General features: G+C 38.7%; 1 protein-coding gene across 2 annotated transcripts in view; it reads left to right on the forward strand.

Moving 5' to 3' along the window:
• SPIRE1 (spire type actin nucleation factor 1) overlaps positions 1-21,393 on the forward strand; it is a 213,904-nt gene that overhangs the window by 161,424 nt on the left and 31,087 nt on the right. For both annotated transcript variants that reach the window (XM_068563759.1, XM_068563760.1), the window contains exons 5-8: positions 4,486-4,563; positions 8,232-8,396; positions 14,643-14,729; positions 15,832-15,961. In XM_068563759.1, the coding sequence (XP_068419860.1) occupies positions 4,486-4,563; positions 8,232-8,396; positions 14,643-14,729; positions 15,832-15,961 (460 nt within the window). The remainder of the gene's footprint in view (positions 1-4,485; positions 4,564-8,231; positions 8,397-14,642; positions 14,730-15,831; positions 15,962-21,393) is intronic.

Consider the following 21,393-nt stretch of genomic DNA (forward strand, 5'->3'; position numbering starts at 1 on the left):
TAAAATGCTCTGACTTTCTCTCATGTCTTCTCCCTCTTCCACCCCTCTGGGAGAAGGAGCATGTTACATCTTTAAGACAGTGCCATAAAGGTTGATGAAAATATAAATCATATTCTTTAGTAATTATCCATTAGCTCTTTATGTGCATGGGAGACTTCCATTTATCACAAGAATTGCTGTAATTGGGGGCTTTTTTGTGCTCTAATTTCCAAAATATTAATTTGGAAGTCCTTTTTCTTTTCTGTGGTAAAAGTATCTGAATTAGGAAGGACATCATGGCTCTTAGTCTGTGAGGCTAATATACATGTTCTATTTATTATAGGCAATATTTATATTAGTGACTTTGTCACTTGTGAGATGTATTTAATGATCTCTATGTAAGTAATTTGTTTAAAAGAATATTAGCATATTTTAACTGAGTTCAAAAAAAGGTTTTTTTCAAGGAATTATTGAAACATTCATTTTTACACATTTAAAAGTTTCTAGCTGAAAACGTACCCATTGCACAGGGGAATACCATTAAATAACAAATAGTTCTAAATGGTTAACAATATGGAGGAAAAGGGTGATCATTAAAATGCTGTTATTAAAATATTATGTTAATACATAAATACATTGTCAGTAAGGGTGGTGGTTGAATCTAAAAAGAGTCAACATCATCTCACATTTATATGTGAGGTGATGTTGAATCTATGCAAATACACTAACATTACTCTGAGTATTTGATATACTTGTGATTCACGGAGTAGATTTTATTTTTTTATTTTTTAAGACGCTGGGAACTAAAGATGTTGGCAAAGAGCAGTTCTAATTGCTAGCTTGAGAATGGTTGTGTCAGAAATGAGGAGAGTTATTGCCATGTGGATGCTCTCAGGACTTTCTCACCCTATTCCAAGCACAGGTTGGCATCTGTTCTTACATTTGTACAAGCAAAAAAAAAAAAAAACTTATTCAGAAGCTAGAATATAACTGACAGAAGCTTGTCTCTAAAACTATAAAAATCTGTAATTTACTTTCAAATAACTCATTTGTGTTGCTGCTAATGAGAAAACCTGAGATTCTTCGTTGCATATTTGTTTAAGATTGTTAAATTATAGTGTTTACAGATTCTCAGCTATTTTATACTGATTTATTGCTGAGTCAGGATTTTTTACTTCACGAAGAGGCTAAAGAGAAGTCTCATTTGTTAAAAGATAAAATGTTTAAAAAAAAAAGAATAAAATGCTTTTGTGATAGGGTGGAAGTGTTCACAATCAAATCTTCATAGATGTTCATTGGCTTATAGTAACTAATATCTACTAAATAAATGCTAAATAACTAATATCTACTAATCTGCTTAATATGAGCCAGGCCACATGCTGTATTTCTTTTGTATTATTTTATGTAATGTTAACAAAATCGAAAAGGTATTTATTAGCAGCTGCATTTTACAGGTGAGAAAATCAACCTGAAGACTAGAGCAGTTGTATAACTATCCAGAGTCACACAGCTAGGAAGTATCTGAGCTACAATTAGTGCTACTTGCTGTTCAGAAAAATAAAGAAACATGAAATTCTCAGGCCATTCATTTAAATTATCTTCAGTATTATAGACAGCGATAGTTTTTCTTAGTTGCAGGGAGTTAGGGATTTTGTCACAGCACAAGTAAAGACAGAGATGTCTTAAGTCTTAACAGTGAGACCATCCTGGCTACATTTCATCAGGGATGTGTCCGAGAACAGTAACAGTTAAGGTTGCGTGGAAAAAGGGTCATATGCTTCTCGTACTCTTCCACCAGAACACCCCTAAGACATAGAAGCGTGAACTCATATTTCTGGACTAAGGGGACATGTTAAATCATAATTCTTTCCATTGCAAGTGACAGAAATCCACTCAAATTAGCATGAGTGGAAGGGGGAGGAATTTATTGACTCCCTTAATTGGGAATCTAAGGGCACAGCTAGCTTTAGGCACAGCTGGATCCAGTATCTCAAACTGGCTTTCTCTCTCTCTCAACATCCCCAGGACAGGCTCTAACTAAAAGAGTTCCCCAGAAGTACTTATAGGCACCCCAGTTTGAGGGGCACAACAGAGACACTGAGAACCCATCATGGGGGATTGAGAAGATAAACCAAATGAGGAAGAAGCTGAAGCAGAAAGAACAATTCAGAGACCTACTGTAATCACCTTTTTGGTAGTAGCAGTAGGACTCAAGGAAAAAAGATAAAGATTTCATCTTGCCAAAGACCTCCCATCTTTTACTGTATCTGTACATTTGTCTTGCCTTCTCTTGTTTGGATCCTAAAAGGACCTAGAGACCATCGGAATTTTTAAAAACAACATAGGCTTGTAAAGATGAGTTTCTCCACTGTGTTTTCAGCTCTTTTCATTATCTTTTGGTTTATAGATCATTGGATAAACAATAAAGTGGTTGCTGTGGGATCAGCCTTTTTAGGTGATGGGAGAAATATGACAGATAAGATTTCTCGGTCCCATCCTTCCAGGGGATTCTGAGTTTAGGGAAGAAAATACAGATTTTCCTCTGAATAATTTTCCTTTTGATTGAGCTTCCGCTTATTAAAGTTGACGTGATAAGAGCTATTGAAGAGATTTAAGTGATTGAACATTCTTGGTTGAAAGTATCTTAATTCACATATTCAACAAATATTTACTAAGCACCTACTAAGTGCAAGGCACTGTTCTAGAGATTTGAGGAGCCCAACAGTGAACAAAATAGACCAAAACTACTTCCCCATGGAAGCTTGGGATCTGTCAGGGAGAGGCAGACAGTGAACATACTAAGTAAATCATATGGACTGTTAGAGGCAGGATGGACTTTGGAGAAAGATGTAGACTAGGGGTTGCTCATGGCAGGGTGTGGGGCTTGGAATTTATATAGGGTGGTCAAGGTGGGCCCCATTGAGAAGGTAACCTTTGAGCAAGAATGAGAAGGATATATGGGAATTAGCTAAGTGGGCATCTGGGGTAAAGCTTTCTAGGGAGAGGGAGATGGGGACTTAGGTTCAGCTGTCATTGTTTGAGTGCTGCTGCTGATAAATAGATGACATAGCCTGATAGAGTCGCAGGGTGCCCAGAGGCAGTTCACCTCCTAAGTCTCTTTTCTTTCACCATTTTAATTGTTAAAAAACCTGGAAGAATCTTCTAGTCAATAGAGTAGTGTGTACTTTATTTTTTTTATATTTTACGTTATGTTATTTATTTTTTATCTTAGTTTAGTCGCGCCGCACGGCATGCGGGATCTTAAGTTCCCCAACCAGGGATCCAACCCGCGCCCCCTGTAGAGGAAGCGTGGAGTCTTAACCACTGGACCGCCAGGGAAATCCCAAGTAGTATGTACTTTAATTCTTTTGGGAATGGAGCCTGGGTTGCGGTCATTAGAGGAACAAAATAACACGTGTGCTTCTCCTTTTCAGTCTCTTCCCCGCTTAATTCTGATTGTGGTATTATGGCTTAAGTCATCAGAGATTTTTTTTTTTAAGCTAACTAATAATCCCTAGCAAAAAATGAGGAATTTTGAATATCAGAAATAATGTAATACCAGTACCTCTGATACATCTTTAAAGTCAGAAAACTGAGAGTCCTGATTTAGTTAATAATGATTATTACTCAGATTTTGACATAATGTCACACCACATATTAAGTACCCGTTATGTGCAAAGCCCAGGTACAAATCATAAATCCTATTCTTTTCCTTGTGTAATACCAATTCGTAAATACTCATTTTGGCCAAGTTAAAGTAGAATGTTACCCGTCCGTTTTCTCAGGGTTATTTAAGCGTCTGGATGCTACATTCCCAACACTCTGCTCATTGTGTGCTGTCCCTTCCATACGTCTTACCTCATGTCTGCTTCAGTCCTGCTCCATCACTCACCTTGTCTGAGGCCCTGGGGCACTTCCATGTGCTTCACTCCTGCTCTGTCACTCACCTTGGGGTACCCCAGACATATTAGTTAGCTTTCGTGAGCCTCAGTTTCTCCCGTAACATGGGTTGTAGTTGGGGTTAAGTTGATGGTTGCCTGAAGGCTTAGCACTTAGCGTCCAGGGCAAGGCTGCTTCAGAGGTCCAGGCCAAATAAGATGGTGTTTGGATTAAGGGATTTACAGTGGAGATAAAAAGAAGAGAACTTAAGTAATAAAGAGAGAAAGTTACATCTGTGAGAATAATGATGGATTGAATGTGGGGGTTGATGGAGAAGGAAATGTCAGTACAGTTTAGAAGATGTGAATTAATATTGTGACTGAGGTTTAACCACAAGGCCTCAAAGGAAATTAGAATGAACAATCTCAGTCCATCCCTCTGCAGGACTGCATTTATTTTAATTTACTGAAATTGGCTGAAATTTACAGAGGAGAAGATTCTGTGCTATCTGCTTCAGTAACACTTCTGTATATATTTATCTGAAGGTATCCGTTTGAAATTTTAATTTGAGAAGGTAGCTTAATGAAATTTTGTGCTTAAATGTTTTATTTGAATTTTAATTGGTAGAATCTGAAGAAGATTCAAGAAATGGAGAAGAGTAACGAATCTAACACAGACCTGGAGGAGCTGAAAAACGCTGACTGGGTGAGCTAGCTGGGTATTCTCTCTGTTCTGTTTAGTGTTGAAGAAGTCGTATCATGTTTTTTAAAATGCTGGTCTATCTTAAGGATTATAGTATGAAATGATATTATACCAATTTGAAAACCTAACCTTACATTTGAGGAAATAGCTGTTCCATTTTTTAAAAACTATCTAATTTTATTAGAACCACCACAATGTCTCTGAGAATTTCAGTGTTTTAAAATATTGATCTTTCTAATTATATTAATACCTTAGCATCCTCTTATGTGAAAGTCAAAGTTTAAGCTCTGTTTCAGGATATAGTGAAACTATAGTATAGTACATTCATTTATCCAATGAATAGTTACTGGATTAGGGCCCTGGGGATGCAGAATGAGTGATACGTTACAACGTTCTGCCCTGGTGAAACAGAAGATAGATTTCTAGAACAGATGATTGCAGTGTATTCATGTGACTCACTGACTATCTACTGTTTTTCCAACATGGTACTAGATCCATGTAGGAAGGCACATTTTAGGATTCTGGCTTTTCATGTTAAGGATACTGGATAAATAATGACATTAAATGACGGAATGGGAAAAGATACAGATTTGGAGGTATGAACGAGTAGCCTTTGACCATGTTAGATTTCAATTGTCATATTCTTTTCTAACAGCTTTATTAAGGTGTAATCTACATACAACAAGCTGCACATGTTTAAAAAGTACAGTTTGATAAGTTTGACATATATGCATACACATTCACACCTGTGAAACAAACCATCACCATAAGAAAACAGTGAGCCTGTCCATCACCCCACGTCTCCTCGTATTGCTTTGTAACCCTACTTCCTGCCTCCCTCCTCCCTAGTTTCCAGGCAACCAGTGATCTGCTTTCTGTCACTATAGATTAGCTTGCATTTTCTACACTTTTATGTAAATATAATCACATAGTATATACTGGGGTTTTTTTGGCTTCTTTTATGCAGCATAATTCTTCAGAGATTTCATGCATGTCGTTGCCTGTATCATAGTTTATACTTTTTATTGCTGAGTAGTATTCCATTGTATGTAAGTACCACAATTTGTTTATCCATTCTTCTGTTGATGGTCATTTGGGTATTTCCTGTTAGCAATATTCTTAATTTATGGACGATATCTTTCCTGAGATATTTGGAATGATATTAATCAGGAATATTTAAGAGTAAGGTTAAAAAACAAGTAGCCTATATTGTCTTATAAGCTAGTATTGTCACTTTAGAATAATATTGATTATCAGTTTCCTTTGCATAGTGTTGCTCTAGGTGTATGTCATCTTGGTTAATAAATTTTTTTTTTTAATTTATTTTTGGCTGCGTTGGGTCTTCGTTGCTTCATGTGGGCTTTCTCTAGTTGCGGCGAGCGGGGCCTACTCTTCATTGCAGTGCATGGGCCTCTCATTGCAGTGGCTTCTCTTGTTGCGGAGCAAGGGCTCTAGGCACGCGGGCTTCAGTAGTTGTGACACACGGGCTTCAGTAGTTGTGGTTCACGGGCTCTAGAGCGCAGGCTCAGTAGTTGTGGCACATGGGCTTCGTTGCTCCGCGGCATGTGGGATCTTTCTGGACCAGGGCTCAAACCCGTGTCCCCTGCATTGGCAGGCGGATTCTTAACCACTGCGCCACCAGGGGAGCCTGGTTAATAAATTTTTAAACTTGTTTTCCAAGACATTGAAGCCAGGTAAATAACTCCAGGTGCTCAGAAGTTAGCCAATAGCTAGTATAAACTTGAACCAAAAATTTAATTAACTGTCTTAAGGCAACCTCATCTAAAACAGTATGATCACTGACAAGAGACGTACTATCTCCAAAGGGAGTTACATTTGCCTAGATCACCAGCTTCTTTTTCATAAGATCATGAAAATGAACTACCTAGAAAGATTAGAATGAAATGAGGAAGGTATGAGGAATAGTATGAAGGAGAATTAGAATACGTTTAATGGCAGAATCTATACATCTCAGAATCTTTCAAGTGTAATAAGGGGTAAATGATAAAATCTCTGGGAATACGTACAGTGACAGTTGTCCATTATTTTATATAACTGTGACTTAGTTTCTGGAAAGTCATTTGTAAAATTTTTGCCAACAATAATATATAACGAACTGGCTATATAAGAGTCTGTTTGAATCTTTCTATAAATTAGCAAAAGATTCTAATGTGATTAATCATCACTAATTTATCTGTTTTGAGAATTCAAAGTTTCATATGTCAGGTTTTCTTAAAGCCTGAGGAGGTGAAGAGAAGAGACAGTATTTTAAAAATGAGATGGTCTTTGAATTGGATCTTCAAGGAATGAGCAAGAGAAGTTGAGACGAGCATTCCCAAAGGAGAGATCTAAATATTTTAGGGATTTATATTAGGATATTTTTAATGGCAGAATCTAAGAACTTGTCTTAAATGTTAATATTTTAGAAGATGTTCTGATGGCTATACCACAATATTAAGTACCTCAAATCCTTTTGGGAATAAGAAATGGTATACATTTTTTAAAAATCACAAATCGTTTTTTGAGGACATTTTTGAGAAGTTCAATCAGTTATGTAGGCAATTCTTATGAAATATGTCACTTGATTTTTAATAAATATATTATGTAGCTATTGAGCCACTTATTAATGTTTAACAACCTATAATATTTCACTTAAATATCATATTGATTTTCTCTTTACTGAAGCCGAGAATATGATAGCTTATAGGCAGGAAAATAAAAGGGTTAAAGTATAATAATATTAACGCATTTAATATATTTTAAATTATAATAAATATTTCACATATATTTCATTTTCTTGAAGGGCAGGCAGAGCAACTTGCTATTATTCGTAGATAAGAACATTGATATTAAATTAATTTGTGCAGAGATAATAATAACATAAAAATTGTCATTTTTGAGCATTTTCTATGTGCAGAACACTATACATCAGCTCTGATCATCTCAACAAGTTATAAAGTGCCATTTTCTTTTATTGATGAGGAAGCCAGGGTTCAGAAAGGGGAAGCAACTTGCTGGATGTCAAATAGCAGTAGATGGCTGTATCAGTTAGCTGTGGTAACAGTAATGCTGCGTAACTGAACACTACAAAGTACCACGGCATTAAGTGGTAGCATTTACTCAGCTCATGAGTCTGCAGATCAGAGTGGTGGCTCTACTCTGTGCATCGTCCTTCTCCTGGATAATCCTGCCAGTGTGCCTCGTGCCAACCCAAGCGTGATGTTGTCATGGCAGTGACAGGAGCAGAGGGACAAGCCATTGTGTGTTTGTTGTTGAAGCCTTTGGTCATGTCGCATCCACTAAAATTCCAGTGCCAAGCGAGTAATAGAGCCAAACCCAAAGTCTAGTGTGAGAAACACTCACCTCTTCAGTGAGCAAAGCCACCTGATAGGTGGAACATGAGGGCCTGAGGAACTGAGGCCATGGATGCAGGTAGCACAGGGGGTGAGTTAGGGTTTTATCCAGGTGTCCCCGCAGTTAGAGCTGGTGGATTCTCTGCTGGCATCCTACCTGCTTTTTAGTACCCTAAAATCTAATTTTTAAAATCGTTTTTCTTTGGTTTGCTTGGTGTTTTGTAATCCAAGCTCTTAATATTTTCTTTACGACTATAGGTCTTTAGAAGAAACTAGTAAATTTATTCATGGATGTCTCTCCACCCTTGGCTCTTTCAGGCTCGATTCTGGGTGCAGGTGATGAGGGATTTGCGGAATGGAGTAAAACTCAAGAAGGTCCAAGAGCGGCAGTACAACCCTCTGCCCATTGAATATCAGCTCACCCCTTATGAGATGCTAATGGATGACATTCGATCTAAAAGATACACTCTGCGAAAAGTGATGGTAAGTAACAAAGAAAACTGTTAATAGACTCAAATGGTTGTTTTTCGGTAATCTTATTTGTTGAAAATGTTCTTCTCAATATAGAAAAGTTGGAAAATACAGTAAGCTCACAGAAAAGTTACAAATGTGTAATTCCACAACCCATGGCTTCAAATTTCTGTCTACTGTCCTTTTCTTTAAGCCTGAACAACTCCCTTTAGGGCAGGGTTACTAGTGATGAACCCCCTTAGTGTTTGTTTGCCTGGGAATGTCTTAATTTCTTCTTCATTTTTGAAGCAGAGTTTTTCTGGGTATAGAATTATTGGTTGACAGTGTTTTTTTCTGTCTTTAAACTTATCTCACTGCCTTTTGGCCTTTATGGTTTCTAGTGAGAAATCACCTGTTCATCTGATTGAGGATCCCTTGTATGTGATAGTCACTTCTTGCTGCTTTCAATATTTTTCTTTCAACAACTTGACTATAATGTGTTCTGTTGTGGCTCTCTTGGAGTTTATTGCTTAGAGTTTATAGAGCTTCTTGGATGAGTAGATTTGTATTGTTATCAGATTTTGGAAGTTTTTAGCCATTAGTTCTTCACATTTTCTTTGTCCTTTCTTGTCTTTCCAGTCCCTCTGGGACTCCTGTTTTGTGCATGTTTATACAGTTTGGAGGTTGTGAGTAGTATGTAAAGAAGAACATGTTACTACTTTGTGGTACCCATTATTGTTTTCCTTTTTCTGTCTTTCTCTGTCTGGCTAATTCCATGCAGTTCACTTGGATACGTTTATACTGAGCCTCTGTGCAGGGGACTAGGCAGATGGCAGTTCTAGTGGTGATTGGTTTCGCATGGGGGAAGTTTTCAAGTTTTAGTCTAACAGGCTAAGATTTTGATTAGTTCCTTTTTATGTATATATGTACCTGACAAATGAGAGTGGAAATTCAGCTACTCATATTTAATCATTCAAAAACTGGATATATTTTTTTAAAAATTTTACTGTTATCAATATAATGCCACTTTCTAATTTCTTTAAAAAAAATTTTGTTGTAAAGAGTAAACACAAAGGATTTTCACACATAGTCTATCTGTATCTGAAGCAGTATGCTAAGATGTTCTTAATTTAATCCTCAGGTTTAAACTACGTAACTATACCATAGTAATCCACTTTTTTTTTGTATATTTGTGATGCTCATGGGAATTGAATGGCTTAGCCATATGGGATTATATTTAGAACATTAAGTTATAGAAGTACAAAACATTTCAATGGAATTTTTTCAAAATGTTATGGTAAAATGCTTTAATTCTAACAGAGAACTTCAAATAACTCACCTTTAAAAGTAAAGATGTAGATCGTCGGCTGCCGGCGTCCGGCTGCCAGTAGTCAAGGAGCGGCAGCCGCTTTCCTGAAGCGGGCTTGGGTGCTCCAGAGCCTGGCCGGCTGCTCCAGAGCCCGGCCGGCTGCTGAACCGCCTCTTCCGGCAGCTGCGGCAACGGCTAGGCGCGGGGCGTGGGTGCCCCGAGGACTGCGTAACCAGGTGGGCGCCCCGAACGGGCAACCCCGCTGAGGGAGGTGGCCGTGGTGGTCGCGCCCGGGTGCCCAGTGCACCGCGCTCCATGCCCGTGTGGTGCTGCCACTGCTCCCTGGCCAGTCATTTCAGAAATTGATGAGCAGATCCTAAAAGTCACATGGAATTACGAGGAACCCAGAATAGCCAAGACAATCTTGAAAAAAGAACAAAGTTGGAGGATTCACACTTCCTAATTTTACAACTTACTACAAAGAAACCGTAATCAAGACAGTGTGACGTTGGCGTAAAGATAAACATAGATCAATGGAATAGAATTGAGAGTCCAGAAATAATTCCCTTCATTTGTTGTCAGTTGATTTCTGTGGGATCCCAAGACAAAAGGGAAATATCAGTCTTTTCAACAAGTGATGCCAGGACAGGTGGATATTCACAAGCAGAAGAATGAAGTTGGACTGCTACCTCATACTATATATAAAAGTTAACTCAAAATGGATGAAAGACCTAAATTTAAGAACTAGAACTATAAAACTCATAGAAGAAAACAGGTTTGTGATCTTAGATTAGGCAGTGCTTTCTTAGATATGACAACAAAAGTACAGCAACAAAAGAAAAAAATTAATTGGACTTGATCGAAAATTAAAACTTTTGTGATTTAAAAGACAATATAAAGAAAGTGAAGACAACCCACAAAATGGGAGAAAATATTTACAAATCATATATCCAAAAAGGGACTTGTATCCAGGACATATAAAGAATTTTTTAAACTCAACAATAAAAAAGACAACCCAGTTGGAAAGTGGGCAAATAATTTGAATTGTTCTCCAAAGAAGATATATAAATGGCCAATAAGCACATGAAAAGATGCTTAACATTATTAGTCATTAGAGAAATGCTAATCAAAACTGCAATGAGATGCTACTTTACACCTACTAGAGTGGCTAAAATAAAAAACACAAAAAATAACATGCTGGTGAGGATGTGGAGACATTGGAACTTTCATATCACTGGTGGGAATGTAAGATGGTGCACACTTGGGAAAATAGTTTGCTAATTCCTCAAGATGTTAAACATAGAGTTTACGGCCCAGCCATTACATGCACTCCTAAGAGAAATGAAAACATTTGTCCACACAAAAATTTATGTATGAATGTTCACAGCATATTTATAATAACCAAAAAGAGGAAACCATCCAAATGTTTATCAGCTCATGAGTGGGTAATATACAATGGAATATTATTCAGGCATAAAAAGGAATGAAGTACCAATACATCCTACCACCTGTGTGAACCTTGAAAACATGCTAAGTGGAAGAAGCCAGACACAAAAGGCTACATAATGTATGAGGGGTTCCATTTATTTGAAATTTCCGGAGTAGGCACATCAGTAAGACAGTAGATTAGTGGCTGCCAATGGCTGCGGGGAGGGAAGAATGAGGAATGAGTGCTAATGGGTGCAGCATATACTTTTGGGATGATAAAATTTCTCTGAAGTTATTGGTAGTGATTGCAAAACCTTGTGACTACTTAGAACCCTGAACTGTACACTTTAAAAGGGTGAATTTTGGACTTCCCTGGCAGTCCAGTGGTTAAGACTCCGTGCTTCCACTACAGGGGGCATGGGTTCATTCCCTGTCAGGAAACTAAGATCCCACATGCCGAGTGGTGCCGCCAAAAAAAATAAATAAAAGGGTGAATTTTATGTGTGAATTATATCTCATTAAAGGTCTTTTTTTTTTAAAGCATTACCAAGTTCCCTCTATTTATTTACCTTGGTCTAAAGCCTGATCAGATGATCTGTTGTTTTTCTGATGTTTTTGAGCTCTTGAAAACTTTGTCTTTCTTTGATTAATAGAAGCCTAACAGAGGAGGCATTTTATTTCTAATTGTCTTAACCTCTTTTTTCTTAAGTATAAACCAATTATTTGAGAAGACTAGTCCAGTGTAATGAAAGATCCTTGTAAAATGTATAGTCAGGGGGTTGGTGGTGGTGGGATGAATTGGGAGATTGGGATTGACATATACGATTGGAAGATTGGGATTGACTAATATGTATAAAATAGATAACTAATAAGAACCTGCTGTACAAAAATAAATAAATAAAATTCAAAACAAAAATAAAGATGTAGAAACTTAAACATTTTTTATATAGAAGTTATTTGTTTAAGGTATTGTGGCTCAAAAGTAAGATCAAGTTCTATAACTGGTCTCATTTACTTATGGGCCTACTATTTGTGTTCATCTAGAAATCATTTATTGTTGCAGCTTCAGAGAGCTTGTTTCAGGATGTGTTCTGTATTTATATTTTAAAAAAGTAATTTCACTGACCCAGCAGCAGAATGGAATTTGCTGTTACTTTTCCTCCTGCTAGTAAGGACTTTGACTGACTGACTCACATCAATACTGGTCTGCCAGCTCCCTCATGAGCGCTGACACACATTTTGTAATTGAGATCCAGTATCCAGTTTCTGACTAGTGAGGAAACTGATGTTAATGTGCTTGTTTGGGGAATGGAACTTACAACCTTGGCCGTATTGACTCCATTATCTCATTCAACCCTGCTGTTGTGATGGAAAGAACATTAAAATAAAAGTATACGAAAAATAGCTAGAAAGAGGGCTTCCCTGGTGGGTCAGGGGTTAAGAATCTGCCTGCCAATGCGGGGGACACGGGTTTGAGCCCTGGTCCGGGAAGATCCTACATGCTGCGGAGCAGCTAAGCCTGTGTGCCACAACTACCGAGCCTGTGCTCTAGAGCCCGTGAGCCACAACTACTGAGCCCACGCACCACAACTACTGAGCCCGCGCACCTACAGCCCGTGCGCCACAACATGAGAAGCCCGCGCACCGCAACGAAGAGTAGCCCCTGCTCGTCACAACTAGAGGAAGCCTGAGTGCAGCAATGAAGACCCAGTGCGGCCAAAAATAAAATAAAAAAAAATTAATTTTAAAAAGCGCCAATTAAAAAAAATAGCTAGAAAGATATGTGTTATCCTGTTCAGGAGTAGAATAGAAAGGTCTGATTAAGTTGTTCATATAATAAGGATTTTTTTAAAAGTCTTGTGTAACAAGAAGTCCATGGGTAAAGAGTGGTGCCACGGTAGGCCCCCAGCTCTGCTGCTTGGGTACACGCCCTCCTTAAACCAAGTACTAGCGGTCACAAGCTTGGCTCGGCTCAGGCAGCTTTCACTCCTAACTCTAACCTTAGGGCTGTTCTGTCCTCACTCAGGACTGGGGGGCGCGGGGCAAGGGAAAAGGGGAGTGGATGATGTCAGCAGGCTTGTCACACACCCTGAGTGGTCGCATTTGTGGGGGGCAGCCACTGGGCCTGGGAGCAGCAGTTCAGGTTCTTTTTTTTTTTTAATTCATTTCTCAGGTGACACAAAATAGTGACATTGACAAAAAATCAAAACTCATACAGCTGCGATAAAAAATTAATAACCAATTGATTAATGATCCTGAGCAATTAAAACAGTAATTAAGATTGGGAAGTACATAACAAAACTGTCCATGCCCTGAAGTCTTACAATTCAGATAAGAAAATACTTTTAAAAAGTTTGACCAAATTTTACGATAATTCTAAAATTGGGCATGACGTTCCAATAACAAATTATGAAGCTTAAAGAAACCTTTCTAACCTATCAAAATAAAAAAATATCAACCATTGGTGCTAGAGGAATAAACAAATTATCTTTTTTCTCTCCAATAAAATTGATATCATAAAATTATTAGAATATGACAAGATAAAGAGTAGGTCACCAAAGTAGAGTGAAAAAGTATTATAGAGGTTTTTTCAGGCAGTTAGTTCATAATAAAAATAGTATGCTGATTTTCTGGATTTTGAGAAGTTTAAGGTATTCATCAGTTTTTTAAATTTGTAATTTGTTAACCTTTCTTTTTTCATCTATCTTTTATGAGAATAATGACAGAAAGTGCCTAGCAGTTCTGTTTTTTCATATGAGGTTGGGAAATAAGTATGACTTATGGTCACCACAACTGTGCCTTCTGAGTGGTCAGAATGTGAGTTTAGGTGGGGGTTTTTTGGTGGGTTTTTCTTAAATTTCTTAAAATTTTTGTAACTTGTTTCTTTAAAAAGAGAAGATGTTAGGGCAAGAGAGTCAGACCAGGCCCCTGCCAAGCTCTTCTGCTCACTGACCCTGTGAAGGGGGCAGACACCACCTCGATCTGAGCCTCAGCTTTGTCTAAGAATGTGAACCATGTCCCCACTCCTTCCCATTACCAAGATTTTGTACAAGGATGAAAATAAGAGGTAAAAGACTTTTTGTTCTTGTTGTTTTGGCTGCACCACCTGGCACGTGAGATCCCAGCTCCCTGACCAGGGACCAAACCTGCACCTCCTGCAGTGGAAGCACAGAGTCTTAACCACTGGGCCACCAGGGAAGTCCCAAAGACATTTGAAATTATACAGTAATTAAGCGTAGTATTACTTTTTCCATTCACATTCATAATTGTAGAAACTTTTTGTTGGAAGGATGCATCTTATATATAATTTCCCCAAATATAGAACTAAAGTGGATGTGGAGTTTCTTCAATTCTGCATAGTTATTTTTGCTCTGAATCATTCAGCCATTTACTCTCCATTTTTATTGATTTGAAATGCATCCTTGGTGGAGCCAGATTCCACTTCAGTAATTTTGAAGTGACATATGTTGACATACGTACCCAGAAACTTATAATGATAATCCTGTAGTCACATGAATCTTCTGCTTTTTGTCTCCTTTCAGGTGAATGGTGATATTCCCCCTCGGTTAAAAAAAAGTGCTCATGAAATCATCCTGGACTTCATCAGATCAAGACCTCCTTTAAATCCAGTACGTAATTTGACATATTCCCCTTGTTTGGAGAGCACATAATGAAGTATTCTCCTCTAGCCTGTGACCTCTAGAACTCAGCTCTTAAAGGAGTATTTACACTGAGCTTTCATTCTCAGAAATAAGAAGCCCAACTGTAAATTACATTTTAAGTCACAAAAAAGTACTTAAAATTATTCAATACAGGCTGTCTTAGGATATTTTAACTCAAACAACCTGAGTTATGGTGCAAAATCTGGCCAAATACCTCCTAGAATAACAGCTGAATATGATACCAAGTAGTTCCTGGTGTGGGCTGCCCTCCCTGTTTACTTTATGGTGCAAACACTTCACCTTGATTAAATTGTCATTTTGATACTGTTTTACAGTAAATCCACCCTGCTGTACCTCCTCTTTTGTATTATTTATCTTCCTCTGTTGACGGGGTTCTTTCTAGTGACCATGGAATCAGGGTGTTCTGATCTGGTTTGAATGTTGGTTTGCGTTTCCTCTGCTCTACACTTACTTCCCCCCAGCTCCACAGCCAGTGCTCACCAAGGCCTCTCAAACCCCATGTATGTTCAGTTTTAAAATAAGGGAAAGAGGCCATGTGGGAAATAATTTTAGTAAGGCGGGTCATGGTGGAGCAGAAAGAGCGTGGAGTCAGATGGGCCCGGATTTGCACACTAGCTACACAACCTAGTGGCCACACGTCTCTGAGAGAGTTGATCGGCCTCCCTGAGCCTGTATTTCCTCAATTATAGAACGAAGATAATAATCTAAGAAGGTTGTGATGACTTACTCAAAAACGTTACTTTCAAAAACAATAATCGTAATAGGTAACGTACAGCTTACATTTCAATGGATTGCCTGTCATAGTAGCACGTAGGGAAGATGACTACAGCTGCAGCAAAGCTGACTCCTTAAAGTTACTTGAGCACATGTGACTGAACCACTGTGAAATCCAATAATCTCCCTATTGCTTGAAAATGGTCTTTTATCAAGCAGTGTTGCAATCAGTAAAACATAATTTCATAATGTACTGTATGAGTGGACTTCGGTAAAAATTATTTAAGGACAACTATGCAAGCAAGTCTCTATAGCCATTAATATTTCTTCTAAGGCCTCAGCCAGAAAACTGAAGCCTACTCCACCACGGCCACGGAGCCTCCATGAAAGGATCCTGGAAGAAATCAAAGCAGAAAGAAAGCTGCGGCCCGTGTCACCAGAGGAAACCAGACGCGGCAGGTTAGGTGAGTCCGGGGCGTCGCTGGAAGACAGCACAGCAGCCCAGTGAGAGACTGCCGTCTGCAGGGCCCTCTCCCTCTCACACACACACACACACACCCCCTCATGCTGGAAGTCTATACTTGAGATTCATGGAATAGGAAATTGTTGCCCCGTGATGCTGAGTGTAGGAGAGCACCGCGCTGCGTAGTGGACAGAGCTCTGCCGACCTCTAGGCTGTGGTTTTAGGACGGTCTCTTCACCTCTCTGAGCATCGATTTCTTCGTCAGCAGAAGGGGGATAAAAAGTCCTCTACACCTTCATTATGACTTTCATGGAAGAATTAAATAGGATCATGGTCAAAATACTTTATAAATTGTAATACATATACATGGATAAGTTATTACGTTTTAGAAATATAAGTGATACATAGTTTTACTTCAGGTTTATATTGTCTTAATTATGGTTTGAAGATATGGTATTATGTGATGAGAGACTCAGTTATTAGTGATATCACTTATTACTCACGTTCCTTTATTATGTTTAATGTTTTTTATAAGCACACATTGATTTTCATTTAGAGCAAAATCATATTATAAAATGTAAACATTTCTGTTTATGCAGCTGTCCTCCAATTTGTAAGATTAAAGATGCCCAAAGAATTCAGGGAAACAGTCTCGTGGCGCCTGAACAGGAAAGGAGCTGGCCCTGTGGCACTGTCTCCTGGTTCTCTCCTCCGACCTCTTCTGCCTCTTTCAGGCCCTGCTTGGTCGTCCGGTTTCTATCCCGGGCTCCCTCTCCCTGAGCAACCACATCCTCCTCCAGGGTTTGTTTCTGGTTTCCTCAGCTCCCGCCCTACAGCGCAGGTTTCTCTGAAAGTTCAGACCCACACCTGCAGCCGTCTGCTGAGCAGGGCCTCCTCGCCCCTCACGCAGGACAAGCCCCGCAGCCACCGGTGACCTTGCCTGCTTTCTCCTCAAACTGTCTCCTCCTGGTTCCCCATCTCAGAGCCCAGGACAGATTGCTCAGCATCACCTCTGACTCTTACCCAACAGCCAAGCCCTGTGGGTTTTACTTCTAGGTCTCTCTAGTCCTCCCCCCTCTGACCCAGGCTCTCCTCTTCTCCGTCTGGTCAGTCGCGTCTGCTCCAACGGCTCTCCCTGCCTTCCATGACTCTCAGTCACTGCGCGCTGATGTTCTTTTGTTTGACTTTTGGCCATTCTGTCACACCGTGGCCTCCATGGCAGCAGGGCCCACGTCTGTCTTGTTGGTTGTTATGTCCTGGTCTCCACTGCAAGGACAGTGATGAAAAGTACTCCCAGAGGTGTTGTAATAATAGCACGTACCTTCCACATAGAGAGCTTCAGAGTGAGGGCAGGCTGTGTGAATTTATCCCTGTCTGATTTTTATGGCAGCAAGTGTTTCCCTTTAAAATGATGTTTAAAACAAACCCATATGAGCATTTATATAATAATGAGCCAGAACATATACACGACATAAATGGAGAGTTCTTATTCTGGGAGTCCTTGCATGAGCCTGAGGACGGTCTGTGAATCCCTTGAAATATAACAGATTTGTATGTATTTCCTAAAGTGTATGTATGTGCATTTTCTGGAGAGGGGGGTTCATAGCTTTGCTCAGATGCCTAAAGGGTCCACAGCCTCAAAGAGTAAGAACCACTATGGAAAAATAAGGAAACCGTGTCATAGGACGGCTGCTTAAGACTGGATTTTTTAAAATTACTGTACCTTGAGAAGGAATAATGGGGTAATAGAAAAGATTTCAACCAAATTATAAGGCAAAACAAATATATTACCATGAGAAAAGTAAGCTTCACGATTTTCAGGAGAAAAGAGGAGGGATTATAAACTCCAGTGGAAGCACCAACAGGACAGAGAAAGGAACAAGACAGGCGTAACGTGCTTGTGTGATTTGGATGATATTTGACATACAGTTCCTTCATTTTTCCAAATGTTTATTAAACAGCCGTGTCAGCTGTTGGAGTAGAGAGACGAGCAGTCAGAGTCCCCGCCCACAGGCGCTGACAGAGGAAAGGCTCGGGGCAGCAGATACATGTTCCCCCTGCAGCGCTGACAGCAGCCCGTCAGGGGCATGGGGGTGGCCGGGGCTGAGCGTGCGGGAGACCAGCAGTCCTTGTGGGTGGCAACGGGACACCGCACGTTGCATACAAGGGGTGTCACATGCCCTTGTCATATACATATTCTTCTGTTTCATTTTCAACAAGTTAGATGCTAACTAGCAGGAAATCTACTTTAGAATAATTAAATATCAATTTTCTGTATAGTATATCTTATTTTATTTTAACCTTATGAATTGGTGTTTCACAACAACCAGAATTGAGCTGTTATTGAAAGTGATTGTTCTATGAGAGTCTTACTTTTCAAATTGATCTTGCACCTTAATTGGAAAGTAAGAGATTTGGGCTCTTCTTTCTGCAGACCTACATTAGTTCTTACTATAAAGTTTCCCCTTGGGGAGTTTGGGTAAAGTTGGCAGAATTATCTTGAAGAAAAGTTCCCTAAATAGTTTTAAAACCTTACCCCTCCATGTAATTGCAAGTAGAAACCCACTGTAGAAATTGGGAAAATGTTTAAAGAAGAACTATTACCCGTAGTTTCACCAGCAGAGGCATGCGCTGTGATGGAGCTTGTGTGTCATGAGGTGGAGACAAGAGCTGTGTGCACAGTGTCTGATGCTCCCATGTAACGTTGTGTGGGGCAGGAACATCTTCCCACGTCGTTAAATATCCCCCACAGCATTATTTATAAGGACATTATTACTAACACATGGCTAAGTTGTCTTTTATTCGCCTATTTCCCTATTGTTCTACAGGCTAGCTCCATTTTTTTCCTGTTAAGTCTGAAATTAGTATTCTTTTGCATCAGTCTTTGTTCATATCTGATCATTTTCTTTTTCCTAACACCTTTTCTAACATCTCATACTATGAGATTTGGGGTTGTAAATGTAAATTGTTCCTTTAAAAACATCTGCCAAAAGCATATGGAGAGATACTTTCATTCTGTTAAATTTGGGTGTTAGAACTGTATGCCATCTGCCTCGGAAACATGAGCTGTGGGGACATTGTGCCTGACAAGCCTGTGGACCTGCGGTTCTCTCCCCTTCCGACCACACAGCCACCTGTCCTCCCTGACCGGGGGCATAGGATGGATGGGGCTACAGTGAAAATAGGTAATTCTCACTCTTATGAATACCGAAATTCGTCAAACCTTGGTAATAACCTTTTTTTAATCAGCTTTATTGAGATATAATTTACCTACCATAAAATTCACCCATTAAAAATATACAATTCAGTGTTTTTTAGTATGTGTAATAAAATTTTTAAAACAAATGATTTCAACAGGAAAGAAATAAGTTTATTCATAAGAGATTGTATTTATTTAACTTCTTCTATATGCTAAGCACTATCCTGAGCACCTTTTCTTGTATGGAATCAGTTAATTTTTATAACAATCCCATGAAATAGGTACCATCATTCCCATTTTACAGATGAAGTAACTGAAGCACAGAGAGGTTAAGTAACTTGCCCAGAATCACACTGCTAGTAAGTGGCAGAGCTGAGGTTCAAACTCAGGCTCTCTGGCTCCCGAGGCCTCGCTTCAACTGCCAGGTTACACTGCCTACAACAGAGAATTAGTGACACTTTGTGATGCTGGTAGTACCTGAATGAGATTTTTTATAAGATGTTTCACCTGTATGCAGAGAGCCACATTTTCATCCTGAAATTAATTATTTAAGAATACATTTGTTGTTAAATTTTAAAGATTTTGTATGTTCCCTAAAATCATGTTTTAAAACATGGCTAGTTTTTTCTTTTGAACTCTTTTATATTTAAGTAAAAAGTCCTGTACTATGATTCTAAAATGTTTGTATCTTTAACATGCTTTCATTTTTAACATGTTCTTTAAAAGTTATTTTTTTTCTTTTATTGTTACTCCATTTCAAGTCTTAGTAATATAATTAAAACTAAGACACATGGTTTTATTGTATTTCAGATTGTTATTCACTGCCTTCTGCCTTAAAGTGTGAAATGTGCCACCACAGGTCTTGAACCCTCCTCCCTTTTTCATCTTCCCTGTATATCCTAACAGCTGAATTACTTTCTTTTTATTGTTTGTTTTCTTTTTTCAGCAATGCGGCCACTTAGCACGTCTTACAGTTTTGACTTGTCAGGTAAAAAAAAAAGCACTTTCACACCTGACATGGGTTTTGTGGTCTCTGTGAAATACATTTCATTCATCTGCTTGTTCAAACACGTCAAAAAAGAACATTGAAAGGCTTCTTCTAAGCTGTGGTCAGTCAAATAAAACATTCTGTTTCTTTGAAAATAGTATACTTGAAAAAAATTAAAACTGTAATAAATCTGTTGCCTTGCAGGAGCCTGTGGAAGAACCGTGACACTTGTGGTCATGGAACACAGTGCCCACCCCACCCCCAATCTCATAAAGCAGCGGTCAGAGTCTAACAGAACTCTGCCTTCAGATCATAGAAAACATTTTCAAGAAACAAAGTTTTGCCACTTCTTACTCTCTAAAGCACTCAGTTATTCAGGTAGCTGAACTCAGAACTGTCAGCTGCTTCAGAGGACGACTGCTCCTCAGTTGAGGGGCAAGAGCTATCTGCGTACCCAGTGCTCCTGTGCGTAGGGCCTTGTCACTCTGGTTCTGTGTGCTGGTTAAGAGTCTAAAAACACACGAGCGTTGTAATGGCTTTGGTTGTAAAATATAATCATGTGTCCCGGGTTTGTAGTACACGTTTAGAGCCCTTCTGTTAAATAGACAGGGACTAACAGTGAAACAAGTAGCTATTAATGATTAAATTTGATCTGTAAAATCAGCCCCCCTTTTAAATTGAAATTTTAAATTATATATGAGCAAATTTTCAAAGCCAACTTAGTCCCAATAAAATGTTTTGCACGTTAGAATTTTAGACTTTGGAAGCTGCTGTTTTGAATGTAAAATGAGATAAGATATTGGCACTAGTATTTCCTTCCAGAATTTTCTTTTACATGCCATGGAATTGTTGGCATATCTTACATACAAATTCATATTTAAAGAGCCAGAGAGTTCTAGTATCATGTTCTGTCTGTGAATATTTACTGAGTATCTTCCAACTGCTAAAATAGTTCCCAACTGCTCTTTGAATTTCTATGTATATTTGTAGTTCTCTTAGGCATGACTAATATTTGCACTTTCAAGAAACTAAGATAAATATGTTATAGTCTTCAGTTACTACTTTTGACTGACCACTGAGGAGCTTTTTCTATTTTCTTTATCCATTTGACAATTTTTATTTTATCAACCATTTGCAGAGTAACTTTGTAAAAAAAAAAAAAACTTGGTCTGGAAAGTAAACTCAGAAATGTTTGAGAACATCTGTGTTACTGCTGATCTCCAAAAGTTGGCAACACATTCTAAGA

Source organism: Eschrichtius robustus, chromosome 14 (assembly GCF_028021215.1).
Source record: "Eschrichtius robustus isolate mEscRob2 chromosome 14, mEscRob2.pri, whole genome shotgun sequence".
NCBI lineage: Eukaryota > Metazoa > Chordata > Mammalia > Artiodactyla > Eschrichtiidae > Eschrichtius > Eschrichtius robustus.